This window comes from Apiospora aurea (assembly GCF_038362705.1).
Source record: "Apiospora aurea strain CBS 24483 chromosome Unknown utg000006l_segment0_segment0, whole genome shotgun sequence".
NCBI classification, from domain to species: Eukaryota; Fungi; Ascomycota; class Sordariomycetes; order Amphisphaeriales; family Apiosporaceae; genus Apiospora; species Apiospora aurea.
In genome coordinates this window covers 775,225-790,149 of record NW_027117393.1, presented here as the reverse complement: position 1 = coordinate 790,149, position 14,925 = coordinate 775,225, and the positions used below count along the sequence as shown (strand labels likewise).

Below are 14,925 nucleotides of genomic sequence, written 5' to 3'. Positions count from 1 at the left end.
CTTTTTGATCCATACCAGGTTGGTCCGGCGGACCCAAGCCTACCACTTTGCAGAAAGATTTGGTATGGCCAACCCCAAGGAGCTGACGTTTAAAGTTCGCCGAAATACATCACCTTGCCGCTGAAGTCACGCGGAATTGCTTAGCATGCACCAACATGGGAAATATATAGGACTTGTAGCCCCTCGGTTCCACTCCTACTGTTCGCAGTACCATTTCTGTTGCAGCAGGTCATGACAAGACCCAGAAGAGAAGCCATGTGTCCTAGGTTTCGTTTTGCACTTGATTGATTAGGCATGCTAGTCATATAGCCACGTGAGTACATGAGAACTCATATAATGTATCTACGATATAGAAATAACCGTGGCATAACCTGTACCGGTTATAGACATGTATTGGACGAGTGCTGATGCAAATCACTACCCTGTTATAGATGTCTTAGAAAAGGTTACAAGGTCTTAGACGCGCGCTTAGAGGCAGAGGCAGGGGTATGTACCAAGATCGACAGCTCTGAGAATGTCGTTGGTGAATCGTGGAAGACATGTCGACTGAATTATCTCAGAAAAATAAGGTGTAGGCAGGGTTGAAAAAAAAGACATCTGTTTTGATCGCTAGACGTGTGCCAACATAATGAATTCCTTGGGGATGCACTTCTAGGATCAATCAATTCGTCGTTTCGTTTCGGACCCCAGGTTCTCTGGGGGAGTGGGGGGATGTTGCTTCCATACTGACCAGCATCCGTCACCCTGTCACCCATGCAGTACTGCCCATGTGCCAAAGGCCAAAACCCATAACATCAAATGCTTCCATCACTACCAGCTTGAGGTGAGCAGTTAAAGGTACATGTAACGTACCTAAGTCCTGATACCCATAGAGCCAGCGAAGCAACAATGAACACACACGTACATCAGTAGGTAGTTTGGTATGGCAGAAATAAATGAGTAAATGCCCTACAATGCGTTATGCACTTGAAAGCTTTCCTATCCGATTTGCTTCCCGTGAGGTGCCATTTGCTGGATCGATCATGAAAATGGTGCACTGTGGATGCCAAGTACCCTTGCGCGCTGACATGGTTCAAGTTGAGGCCGATTGATCGATTGACCCCTCCATGGAGATGCTGTTTGAGACAGTTCAATGTCGACCTTTTCTGCTACCCAAGCCGCCAACACAACCTCCAATCTACCTCAGAACCCTGCAGGTGGCTGGGTCTATTGGTACTTGAAGAGCCGCGCGTGTTGATAAGCCTAGTAGGTAGGTAGCTTGCAACCTGGCGCTCACATTCAAGTCACCAGACGGTACTTTGTTGCCTGCCTGGGATATCAAGTCCAGTCCATCCGGAAGGTACCTAGACCGGGCCCAAGCTCCCTCCCCGCCTCTGCCGTTCCTCCCTCCCAGTGCAGCTTTAAGCAGCATTTGTGACGCATGTGTTTTTCGCCCGGGTCCACTGTGGAAGCGAATCGACTGGCCGGACTCACTCTAAGGTTAGACATTTGATTTGTACCTGCCAGAGCAAACCTCTCTCTCACCACTGGACTGCCTGGTCCGTTTTCTACTTCACCATATTCCCTCCTCCATATCTCCATCACCCTCCCCTCTGATCGACTGTGAAAGGTCAGAAACCACGTCTTACTGCGGCTCCGGACTTTTTGTGCCAGAAGCCTCGCATCACGTATGATCTCCTCCACCTTGGTAGCATCTTTGCTGTAAGCTCCCGGAAAAAACGACGACCTGGCGACCTGCACCTCCGCCTAGTCCTCAGCATTTCTGAAGCTTCAGCCTGCCCGCCTTGGGATTCGTACTTTCACTTCGATCACCTTTCCCCCACCAATCCCACACACGTTGCGACCGCGAAAACTCGTACTCCTCAAACTCCCTCACCACATTCACCCGACGACGAGCAGCCTTTTGTTCCCGAGCCACTTTGACGTCACTGCCGAACCAGCACCCGACAGTCAGCCCGACCTTCGCAAGGCTGAACAAGTAGCCCGCCCAGGACAGAATCTTAGGGAAAAGTCGACCACTTGACTCTTCTTGCATCGCTCCGACGCCACCTTGACTTCACACGACCTGAGGAGCCACCGTCCGACTGGATCCTGGATGCTCCATCGCGAGGACTTCAGCAATTGTTCTTCGGTGTCCGATCTTACGTAGGTGGAGGGGGAGAACTGTTAAACCTTCTCATGCGGCACCGCCGCCCCGGCCTTCACCATGGGAAAGATCGCGAAGACCATCCAGCCCAAGCACAAGGAGACTTTGGTGAGTGACTCTTCCCTGCACGACCACTGATGAAGTGTCTATCTGTCTTGCCGTCTTACTAACATTGACCACGCGCCAGACTCCTTGGCTTCAGGACTTTGTCCAAACCGCAACCGAGACGCCGTTACCACTGTTGCCCCAGTATCTATCGTCATTCCCGACCAGATGGCCCTTCCCCAGAGGTGATCTCTACCACTGGATACCGCTACTCAACCGATTCGACGACGTACTCGAGTCTTTCTGCTCTGTCTATAAGCTCAAAGATGGACCTCAATCCCGAGACTTCGGTTGCGACATTCTTCTCAGCGCGAACTCCACACAGAAAGATGATGCTGTAAAGTGGGACATGCCGAAGCTGGCTGAGCTGGGCTTCAAGGAAGACGGCGATAGCTCTTTGATTGTGGCCATTCTCAAGTTTACCCAGATGCTGCTCGATCACTGTGGAAACAGAAGTATCTACGCCAGCAGCTCACACTTGAACGATCTGCTCAACAGCACTGACTTCAACATCATTTGCGCCACTCTTCGCGTTGGCGTCGAACTTGCACAACGGTACCAGGCCTCGGTGAAACGCATGAGCCCGACTAGCCGCCAGGTGAACTCGGCACTGCTCACGAATCATTACAACATCGACCTTGACCGTGTTCAGCAGCTTGCGCAGCCGTTCGTCAAGACCCCCATTATCAAGCCGTCCGAACCCCAGCCCTTAGCTACACCGATCTCGTCAAGCAAGAAGAGCAGTAGCGGCCTCAAGAATACCGCTTCCATGTATGCGAATGATCTTTGCGCCATTGCAAAGCCTAGCACCACGGAGTTTTCGTCTGGCTCTGGCTCCGATGCGCGGTGGAATGGATGGGGCGATATCAAAGTGTCCTATTATCCTACTTCAAGCTCTTCGGTGCCGGCTGAACACCCTGTATCTTCTGAACGAGCGAATGCCTCCCAGCCGTCGACGCCTACCCCGCTACGCAGGAGTAACACGTCGAATGGCCCTCATTCCACCCCCGCGCTGCCAGACAGCCTGCGGCAGATGATAGTCCGTCTCCCAGTGCGCGCTCTCCCGCGCTTGGTAACCACGAGTATGCTACGCCAGGCCAGAAGTCGTTGGATATCCCCCAGTCAACCGTCGTGTCGACGCCAATCTACAAACTGCTTGAACGGATTCCATCTGATCTACCCAAGGATACGAAGTATGAGTTCCTCAACCGCCTACGAATAGCAAAGGCCTTGACCGGGTCTGTTGAGGCGCGACAAGGCGCCCTCAAGGCTCGCCTGTTAGCTATTCAGAACTTAGCATACATCCATTTTGAGGCTCCCTTCACTGAGAAGGTCCTCAAGCATGACCATGACGAGCCCCGCCGCTTCCAGCTGGTGTATCAACTGGCTGAGCTTATCCACCCATCTCCCGATGGAACACCGCAGGTACCTACGGGACTACAGGCAATCGCGCTGTCTCTCTTGGAGGCCATTTCTGGCTTCCATAGCAAGATTCCTGACATCTTTTCCGCGCTGAATGCTACCGTCAACCACGGCGTTCTACTCTACGTAATCAGAAAGGCCGTTGCGGAGATGAGGGAGGATGACACCGGTGAGCAGTGGACGGATGAGGATGAATGGCGCGATAATCTATTCTCGCTCACACTGCACATCACTATGGCCATGACCAACAATTCATCCCGTACCACGCCGGAGATTATCTCAGCTGGTCTGCTTGATATTCTTGTTGAAGTTCTTACCATCCGTTCCAATGTGGCCGAAAGGACCCATGCTACTTTGGTAGGCTTCCTTGACAGTTTGATCTATAATGTCCAGACTGCCTTTCAGGCGCTCATTCAAGCCAACGGCCTTGACGCGGTTACGGATCTCATCACCCATGAAGTGGCATTGGCCTTGAAGCTGGTTGCGGAAGGCAAAGCAACCCCCGCCGATTGCAGATCGCAGATAGTCGATTATGAGATCCCATTCTATCAGCAGCAAAACCTGAAGTGGTTGCTCAAGTTCATCCACCACATGATGACAAACGCGTTCACGTTTGGGGGTAATACCGACCGGCTCCTTCGCAACCTCGTGGACAAATCCGCGTTCTTAGGCTGTATTCGAGAGATCATCGTTAACGTGGACAAGTTTGGCTCTCTGGTTTGGACACATGCAGTTACAATTTTGACAGATTTCCTGAACAACGATCCGACCAGTTTCTCAGCCCTCTCCGAAGCTAGCCTTATACAATCCTTCCTTGAGGCCTTAACTGGGCGAACTGTCACCTTTGAAGCGCCATCTCGCCTCGAAGGGGCCGACACATCCCAGACGGAAACCGCCACCGACGATTCGCCGGCGCCGGCGCCGGTCCCGGCCCCTGCTGCGGCTTCGACCAAGGCCGATGATCGACCTCATCCTCCCACGAGGGAGATGCTTGCACGCCCTCGTACTTCGCCGATAGCTCACGGTATACGCCCTTCTGCAGACGCCATCCTGGTGATTCCCGGAACCTTAAACGCCATTTCTCTTAATGTCAATGGCCTTAAGATGATTGAGTCGTGTTTTGCTTTCGACAGCTTCTTTGAGATTTTCGAGAGCCCTGAACATGTCCGCGTCATGGCAGCAGATCTGGATATTGCAGCGAACATTGGAACTGGCTTTGACGAGTTGGCACGCCATCACCCAGATCTCCGACCCGGAATCTCCAATGCCGTCTTGGATATGATTGCCCGTGTCACATACCTTGGCGAAGTCAAGTCGAAAGAGCCTGGATGGGGCTCGAGACTCATCGTGACAGACAACAGCGGCAAAGAGATGGTTGCGGATGCGAGCTTGCTCACGGACCCCGAGGCTGCTGCTGAGAAAGCAGAGAAAGGCAAGCAGAAGGTCGAAGAAGCGCCTGCCACAGATGATGCAGACATCGAAATGCTCGATGCTGAATCCATCCTCGCAAGAACCTCGCGCTTCCGGAACGAGAACTCGTCGCCCCACAACTCCATTACCCCCTACATCTTTGCTGCTGCGAACTTTCTGGCGAACTACACGAGTAACGGCTCGCTTAAGTCACCCTTGATACAGAGCGGAGCTATTGAGCATCTCTTGGATTTGTGCACGTCACCTAGTCTTCCGCATGACTTTGGCGAATCCATGGCTGCGCGTTCTCTTTACAGTGTAATCCATACGCTGATTGAGACATCCCCGATCATTGGGTTGCCGTCTCTACTGAAACGCACCATGGATACCATTCACGTCCTGCAACCTATGGTGAACAAATCTGGATTCGAGCCATACTTCGCTCCTTTCTTGAAGGAGGACTTAAGCATTTCATCCGACCTGTCCAATGATGCTCGTCGTGAGATAGCGAGCGGCACTTCGATTGTCAAGGCGCTCCTGAATGCACAGTCACTGATGAGAGTGCTCTATCAATGCTTCCCATTCTCCAGCCGGTCACAGACTATTACTTTGCATCCGATCAACGTATATGACTACTGGGATCATCTAGTGGAGTCACTTGGTCCGCTCTTGCGTAGCGGTATCTCGCAGGAAATGGCCGTGGCGCGCAGTGTTCCAGAGGCTTGGAGTAAGGGTTCAGGCCCGACTGCACGCCGTCAAGGCAATGCCTCGGACCAACTTGTGAGCGAAGAGGACGAGACCGCCATCTCGGAAGTTCTGGCTTCTGCTACAGTACGCATTGGCAGCAACGCAAGCTCGGACAATGCGCCTTCTGCAAGTGAGCAGTCGACCCCGCGTTTCCGGAACTACCAGACTCTACGAGTTGTGCTGCAGTCACTGATGCCTAACACGTATCCCCTATTGCAAACACTCGGAAAAGCGCTCCTTTCTAAACGTGGTGACCGCAACGTTGAGCGCGATACGTATCCTCGATATCGCCATATCAAGCTGGCTCACGGGTTGGCCGAGACGGTTTTGGGCCAAGTGGATCTTTCCGTGACGGAGAGAAGTGTTCCCTATTTCAACTACTGGGTCATCATCCTACATACCGTTCATGAAATGCTCCTGGACCGGAAGGCCGAGAACAGGCATACTGATCGCCAGGGTGTTCAGATCATTGCACCTGTCCTGGTTGCATTCATGCAGCAAGACGGATTGGAAAAGCTCAACGAACTTCTGCAGATTTGCTCTGACGAAATCTGCGCAGACCACCCCGAGGGCACTGACACCGCACCATCCCGACTTGCGGTTATCGCCATGAAGAAGATCCTTGAGATATACGCTGTCATAGTCAATGATAAGGTGGTCAACGAATCGGTTGCCCAGTTCAGCTTCTCTACGCGTACCAGCGACAGGAGACTGGATACTCCAGTCAGCGCGAACCTGCTCGTCGAGTTACGGATGACGATTCTGCCAGTGGTGCGAGGCTTGTGGGAATCGCCTCTTGCCGAAAAGGTCTCAAGCTCCATTCTTGCTAAAATCATCGACACCCTCAAGTTAATATCACGGGGCGATTCGGAGGCCAATGCCTACAAGCAGGCTGACAAGACCCCACCGCCTCCTCTGCTGAAAATTACCCCTGTCCCTTTCAACTGGGGGCATGTGCGCCTACCGTATCGCAGCTCAAAGAAGTTGGTTTCGAGGAGAGCCTGGCGCAGGAGGCTGCTTTCCGTGCGAACACCCAGTTTGCGGCAGCCAAAGATTACTGCGAGGCGCACAAGGCAGGATTAGCCGGGTCGTCTAACCCTGTGCCGGCTGATGAGGCCCCCAAGCCTAATGAGCTCGACGACAATATGCCCCAATTGGTTCCCCCTGAGCCTGCACCAGCTCCTTCCGACGAACGAATGGCTCTCGATTTACCAGCAGATATCCCTCCGGGTCTGCTAGAAGGGGATCATCCCGGCTTGCTTGAAGCGGATACTATTGGTGACCTCTTGGAAGCATCGATGCTTGGTACGGGCACCGATCAAGGAGGCGCAGCCAGCGTGCCAGCAGCCCCGCAGGCCTCTACCGCAGATGCTTCCTCATCCACAAGCCCAGCTCAGGGTCCTTCGACAGGTCCCGCGGCTCCAGTACCGGGCAGTCAGGCCACCATTCCTAAAGACATACTTGACGCAGAGCGTGGCAAACTTCGCAACAAGCTGATAGAAAGATGCCTCGATATCATAAGAGCGCACCCTACTTCGTCTTACGAGGTGTCAGAACTCATCACAGCTGTCGTTTTGCAACCCTCGGCAGATGATTCAGCGAAGCAAGATGTTGGCGAAACTCTGGTTAATGCACTGATGTCCTTCGCCGCCGATGATGACCTCAAATCAAATGGCCGCAGCATCGCAGCCTATGCTCATCTTCTTTCCTTGCTGTTGCAGGACCGAGGATTTTTCAGTGTCACAATTGGGTCTCTGAGAGAGAACGTCACTGAATTCCTGCGTTTCTTGCAAGTACCTGCACCGTCGACAGAAGAGCTTCCACCTTGGATTCCGTATATCCTGCTCATTTTCGAGATCTTATTGAGCGACGATGAACAACCCCCTGATATCCAGTGGAAGCCTCCTACGAGTGAGGAGGATCCTATTGAGCCGTTCAACTGGCCATCTCGTGATCTGATTGTCAAAGAGGATGACCGCGGCACATTACTAGAAAGTATCCTCGAAATACTTCCGCGAGTTGGGAAGGATGAGTCTATGGCCATCTCCTTGCTGCGCATCCTAGTTATCTTCACACGCAATAGGACAACCGCAAAAACCGTTGGTGACAAGAAGAATCTTCAGCGTCTGTTTGTCATGACCAAGCAGCTTTCAGGCTTTGGTCCTGCACGACTGAGCGAGAACCGCATCTCCACATACGTTCTCACCATTTTACGCCACATCATCGAGGATGAGGATATCATCAAGCAGTTGATGAGGAGCGAAATCCGAGCTGTATTCGACAAGGTCCGAACTGGACAACGCCCTCTTGACGTTCCGGGCTATCTTCGACAGCTCTCCCACGTGGCCCTACGCGACCCGAAGCTCTTTGTAACTGTCACAGATGAGATGGTGAAGCTCCAACGCTGGACCTTCAGCGAGAACGGTGTATCACCAAGACAACACGTCCTGCTAAAGGAGCCGAAAGCAGATACGAATAAAGACGATGTCACCCCAACTGTGCGAGCAACTGAGGGTCTTTCGATCCAAGATGTGAAGCCATCAACTGAGGGGAATGACAAGCAGGTATCGGATGCAACCAAGCCTGCTGGTCATGACACAAAACGCCCAATTCTCGAGAATCCAGACGGTGTGATTCATTTCCTTCTCTGCGAGCTTCTGAACTACCGTGAGGTCGACGACAAGGAGCCTCCCCGTGATACCAAGGATCCAAAGGACTCCACGGCTTCCACTTCTTCCACATCGAAAACCCCGGGAGAATCAACGTCTGACACGCAATCATCCGATAGCAAAGAGAAGAAGCCCAAAGCTTCGTTCAAAGCAGATGAACATCCTATCTTCATCTACCGATGTTTCCTATTGCGGTGTCTCACCGAACTCCTTCAGAGCTACAATCGCACCAAGGTTGAATTCATCAACTTCAAGCGGAGCGCTCCACTGCAGACCAACACCCCGATCAAACCGCGCACAAGTGTTTTGAACTACCTGCTGACAGATCTTCTCTGTGCTGGTAACATTGATGGCTTGACGGACAGTCTTACAGATAAGAAAAAGATGGCCACAGCTGCTCAGGCACAGAAGCTTCTCGTAGCTCTGGTGGGCAAGACGATTGAAAAGCCTGTCAGCCGTAGCCGCGAGAAGTTTGACTACGATGAGGAGGAGCCTGATCTGTTGTTCGTGCGAAAATTCGTCATTGACACAATCCTCAAGGCGTACAAGGATGCATACACATCTAACGAGCCATTTGATTCAAGATACGGCAAGATGTTGCATCTGTCCACCGTCATGCAGAGTATGGTGGATGACAAGGAGAAAGACATCGCCGTTGCCTCCCGTAACAATCCTGACCCGTCGCCAGACCGCTCCCAAGCGCAGCTCAGGCGCCTTATGTACGAGAAGGGCTATCTGGCCGCCCTCAATTCGTCGCTCGCAGACATCGATCTAGCGTTCCCACCCGTCAAGAAGACCATTAAATCTGTTCTTCGTGTCCTGCGGACTCTCACCCATACGGCTATCCAGCTTAGCCATGCCAATATCCTTCCAGCTGCATCTAGCCTGGAAGATGTCGAGGATGACATTGCCTCTGCCACCTCATTATCTGATATGGATGACGACCGCGAAGAGACGCCAGACCTGTACAGAAACTCTGCGCTAGGCATGATGGAACCTGGCCGTGACATGGAAGAAGACTACTCCGATGGTTCAGATGATGGTTTGTTCAATTCTCTCACTTTGGTTCCATTTGACTTGATGCTGATTGGGCCCACAGACGACGAAGAGATGTACGACGATGAATATGACGACGAGATGGAATACGACGACAATCCATCTCTCGATGGCGAGGACAATGTCAGCGACGAAGACGAGGACGTCGAAGGTATGGGCCCTATTGAGGGTTTGCCTGGAGATCTCGCCGTCGTCGATGTCACCATGGAAGAGGATGACGAGGACGAAGATGATGAAATGGATGACTCCGATGATGACATGAGCGAAGACGACGACGACATGGATTCTGAGGATATGGGTGACATCGAAGACCGCATCCATATTGTGGACGACGACGGAAACCCTGTGGAGGACGACGGTGCCTCAGGTTGGGAAAGTGAAACCGACGAGGACGCGAATGACGGTGAGGAAGATGATGACGTCGATATTGACTACGAAGGTGAAGCTCAGGACCTCGAGGAAGCGCAAATTCATGGCCTCGATAATGTCGGCGGTATTGTCGGCGGCCGCCTTGGCCACATGCTGCAGCACCACCTGGGAGAAGGCCATGACGAGGACTACGACGGTCATGATGAAATCCACAATATCGGCAACAACTACGGTGAGGAAGACGAGGATGAAGATGGTATGCATCCCTTGAGAAATCGCATATTTGCCAGAATGGATACTGACTTTTCACAGAAGATGATGAAGATGAGGATGATATGGACGAAGATGACTACGGTTTTGACGAGTTTCCTAGTAAGTAACCACAACCATCCAAATTCACGATGTCTAAGACGACTTACTGACTTTGAACCCGAAGACGACCCTCCGCCCCATGGAGTTTTCTCCGGTATGGGTGGACTGGATACTCTAGTCCTCGAACAACACGGCGGAGACGGGTTCTTCGGTGGACCTCGTGCTCACCGTCATGGATTACGGGATCACTTCCCTTCTCTTCCCTTCATAATGGGCCGAGAGCACTTGGCATCTCTGGGTGGTATGTCACCTTCTCCATGTAATCTGGCATGGTTCTCATTCCTGTTGCTGACACATGATTCCATTTAGATACACGCAATCCTAACCGCCCTGGTGGTAATGAAGATGGACTGAATCCCCTTCTGCGTCGTGCAAACGACATCGGTCGAGACGCATCCCCACGGCCTCCGAACCACCCTAACAGGCTGATTCGTCTCCTTGGCGCTGGTCGTGGAGATAGCCCGATCTCCTTCATCAATGAACTCTTATCTTCAACCCTTGGGGCGCGCCATGGCCATGCCCTGCAATTCTCAATCACCAGCCAGGGTCCTGGGGGAGAAGTTCAAGAAATTCCCTTACCCCTACCCCATCAACTCCGTGGGGCTGAAGGCCGCCGAGAGACCTATAATGAGCCATCGCATGCTGCAATGTTCTCCACCGACACCACCAGTGACAGATGGTTAGATGAGGCGAAGATGATTTTTGGCACCTCAACCCACGATAAAGCCATCCGGCTCCAGTTTGCGGTGCTCTCATCCCTAATCCCTCCTGCCATTGAAGCTGAGAAGGAAAACAAGAAGAGAGAGGCCGAGGTGAAGCGCAAACTCGAGGAAGAACGCAAGAAGCGAGAAGAAGAAGAGCGTAAGGCCCGAGAAGCCCGAGAAGCCCAAGAAGCTGAAGAGAGGGCCGCAAAAGAGAAGGCCGAAGCCGAAGAACGCGAACGTGCCGAGGCAGCTGCAGCAGAACTTGCTGCTCAGGCGGCAACACAGGCCACTGAAGAAAACGAGGCTTCCAACATGGATGATGCTATGGAAGGCGTGGAGCCCACGGGCGACTCTCCTGCCGGTGCCCACGCGGAAGCAACCAGTGATCAACCTCGCGTTCTCACTACCATCCGAGGAGAGCAGGTTGATGTCACTGAGTTGGGTATCGACGCAGACTACCTCGAAGCACTGCCTGAAGAGTTCCGAGAAGAGGTGATCGCTCAGACCATTAGCCAGCGACGTTCTGCTGCCCGAGAGGATGCCCCGCGTCGCCAAGGTGAACAGGGTGAGGTTTTCCAAGAATTCCTAGATGCTCTCCCTGATGAACTGCGCCAAGAAATTGTCCAGCAAGAAAGAGCGGAACAGCGTCGTCGTGATCGCGAGGAGGCTAGAAGACAAAACGCAGCCCCAGGTCACGAGGCCGCTCCACAGGACATGGACCCGGCAAGCATCTTGATGACCTTCCCCCAGGATCTGCGGGAGCAGGTTCTCATGGAGCAAGGTGCTGACATCATGGATTCTCTGCCACCTGATTTGGCTGCGGAGGCCAGACGCCTTGTCCGCCACCACGGCGGAGGTGGGCCGCGCGAAATCGCCAATCCCTATGAACCTGCCCGTGAGAACCTGCGACAAGCTGGCGAGGCTGTTGAGGTCATCACGAAACCTCAACGCAAAATTGTGGCTCAGATGTTGGATAAATCGGGCGTAGCTACGCTACTGCGCTTGATGTTTATTAATGTCAAAGGGGGGTCCCTTGAGGGCTCCTTGAGACACGTCTTCAAGGATATCTGCGAGAACAAGCAGACTCGTCTTGAGGTCATCAGCACTTTGCTGCAAATCCTCCAGGATGGTACAACTGACGTTGATGCCGTGGAGCGCAGTTTTGCGCAGCTTTCCATTAAAGCTCGACAACCGAAAGCCGACAAAGAAGGCAAAACCCCCAAAGCCTTAAGCGCAGCCTTACAGGACTGAACACCAACCAGCTCACGCACACCGGATCCGAAACCTCGCCCGTACTGATTGTGCAACAGTGTTTGGACCTTCTTTGCTACCTGGCCGCCGAAGATGTTCACGTTCCTGCTGTATTCCTCACGGAGCAGGAGGCCGTGGGCTTGACGTTGAAACGTACCCTCAGCCGGAAAGGCAAGGGCAAGGAATCCAAGGTTCACAAGTTCGCCATCAACTCTCTTCTAGCACTCCTTGATCGCGACCTAGTCGTTGAGAGTTCTTCGATCATGGATGCCCTGTCTCTGGTTCTTAGCAGGATAACCTACCCGTTGCTGAGTCTCGACAAGAAACTGAAGGAAGGCGCTGAGGCCATCAAAGACTTGGATAAGAAGATTGCAGAGAAGGAAAAGGAGCCAACCAGTGTGCCAACGGCCGAGACAGCTGAAGCCGCCACGACGAGCAGTGATCCTAAACCTGAGACTTCGACAGCCCAACCAGGTGATACCTCAACTACAACAACAGCAGCCCCTGATTCCGAAACTGCCAAACCGGAAGACGCTACTGCCAAGACGGCGCCGGAGGCCTCTGTCGAAAAGCTCCAGGAACGCAAGCAGTTTATCCAGAAGCGGATCAAGACATATGTCCCACCCGTCATCCCAGTGCACAACCTCACTCTCATCATCAACATTTTTGTAGCACGAGAATGCAGCTCCAAGACCTTCAAGGAGACTCTGTCAGCTATCAAGAACTTGTCTCTCATTCCTGGCGCTATGGGCGTGTTCGGCCAAGAGCTTGCCCGTCAAGCGCGAGTATTGAGTGAGAAGATCGTGGTTCACCTGGATGAGCTGCTCCCTCATATTGAGAAGGCATCCACTGGCACCGAAATCCAAGGCGTTGCCCTAGCCAAGTTCTCGCCTGGTGCTGCTGATCAAAACAAACTTCTCCGGGTCTTGACAGCATTGGATCATCTTTTTGCTCAGAAGAAGCCCGAGTCTTCCGATAGTTCGGAGCCTAGCAATGAGACCAAGAAGCAGGACTTGCTTGCCACCCTTTACCGCAACACCACATTCAATGCCCTATGGGACAGGTTGAGCGCGTGCTTGAGCGCTATTCGCCAAAGGGAGAGCTTTATCAATGTGGCTACCATTCTTCTGCCGCTCATTGAGGCCTTGATGGTTGTCTGCAAAGACACAACGTCCGAGGCGCTGGCACAGAGCCAGGGCCAGGATGCCTCGGAAATGCTGTTGTCTAGCCCGCCTCCCGAATCTCACAGCATGGCAAGTCTCTTTTTCAAGTTCACGGAGGAGCATCGCCGCATCCTGAACGAGCTTGTACGCAACAATCCGTCACTGATGAAGGGTACCTTCTCGCACCTCGTCAAAAACCCCAAGGTCTTGGAGTTCGACAACAAACGAAACTACTTCAACCGCAGTGTCCACAACCGCAGCCAAGTTCCGAATGGACGCAGCTTTGGTACATTGCAGCTTTCCGTTCGTCGTGAGCATGTCTTCCATGACTCATTTAAGTCGCTTTACTTCAAGAGTGGCGACGAGATGAAGTTTGGCAAGCTCAACATCCGCTTCCACGGCGAAGAGGGCGTCGATGCCGGTGGCGTTACCCGCGAATGGTTCCAGGTCCTGTCTCGACAAATGTTCGACCCCAACTATGCCTTATTCGTCCCCGTCTCTAGTGATCGTACCACATTCCACCCGAACAAGCTCAGTGGAATCAACGATGAGCATCTCATGTTCTTCAAGTTCATCGGCCGCGTCATTGGCAAAGCCTTGTACGAAGGCCGCTTACTTGACTGTTACTTTAGTCGTGCGGTGTATAAGAGAATCCTCAGCAAGCCCGTCTCGGTCAAGGACATGGAATCATTTGACCCCGAGTATTACAAATCGCTCGTTTGGATGCTGGAGAACGACATCACTGATATTATCACTGAATCATTCGCGGTAGAGGACGACGAGTTCGGAGTGAAGACGGTCGCGGATCTCATCCCCAATGGACGCGATATCCCCGTCACGGAAGAAAACAAGAACGACTATGTTCGCCTAGTTGTCGAGCACAAGCTGCTCAAATCAGTCAAGGACCAGATGGAGCATTTCCTGAAGGGTAAGATTCCTCTCATTAATTGACTCAATGCCATAATCCAACATACTAACTTTGACTGCGCCATAGGTTTCCACGAGATCATCCCGGCAGAACTTATTGCCATCTTCAACGAACAAGAACTCGAGCTCCTCATCTCTGGTCTGCCGGACATTGATGTGGATGACTGGAAGAGCAACACCGAGTACCACAACTACACGCCATCCAGCCAGCAGATCCAATGGTTCTGGCGCGCGGTTAGATCATTCGACAAGGAAGAACTGGCCAAGCTGTTGCAGTTCGTCACGGGCACAAGCAAAGTACCCCTCAACGGCTTCAAGGAACTTGAGGGTATGAACGGCATCAACCGATTCAACATTCACCGCGACTATGGAAACAAGGAGAGACTGCCCAGCTCGCATACCTGCTTTAACCGTAAGTTTACCAATTCGCCTTTCTCATTCTGAGCCCCGGCTAACCTTCCCCGAACAGAGCTTGACCTCCCCGAGTACGAGAGCTACGATACCCTCCGAGCACAAGTTCTCAAGGCCATTACAGCTGGAAGTGATTACTTTGGGTTTGCCTAAGTAGATGCGATGACTTCTCT

General features: G+C 52.6%; 1 protein-coding gene across 1 annotated transcript; it reads left to right on the top strand.

Moving 5' to 3' along the window:
* Positions 1 to 2,206: 2,206 nt before the first annotated feature.
* Positions 2,207 to 14,905, top strand: PG986_008856 (uncharacterized protein; the record flags this gene model as incomplete). The annotated part of the gene is given in 11 exon segments (XM_066845078.1): positions 2,207 to 2,254; positions 2,334 to 3,333; positions 3,348 to 6,784; positions 6,805 to 9,541; positions 9,599 to 10,156; positions 10,237 to 10,296; positions 10,361 to 10,537; positions 10,606 to 12,159; positions 12,246 to 14,342; positions 14,409 to 14,753; positions 14,811 to 14,905. The coding sequence occupies 11 exon segments, from the start codon at positions 2,207 to 2,209 to the stop codon at positions 14,903 to 14,905; spliced, it is 12,108 nt and encodes a 4,035-aa protein (XP_066697476.1).
* Between the last annotated feature and the right edge of the window lie 20 nt (positions 14,906 to 14,925).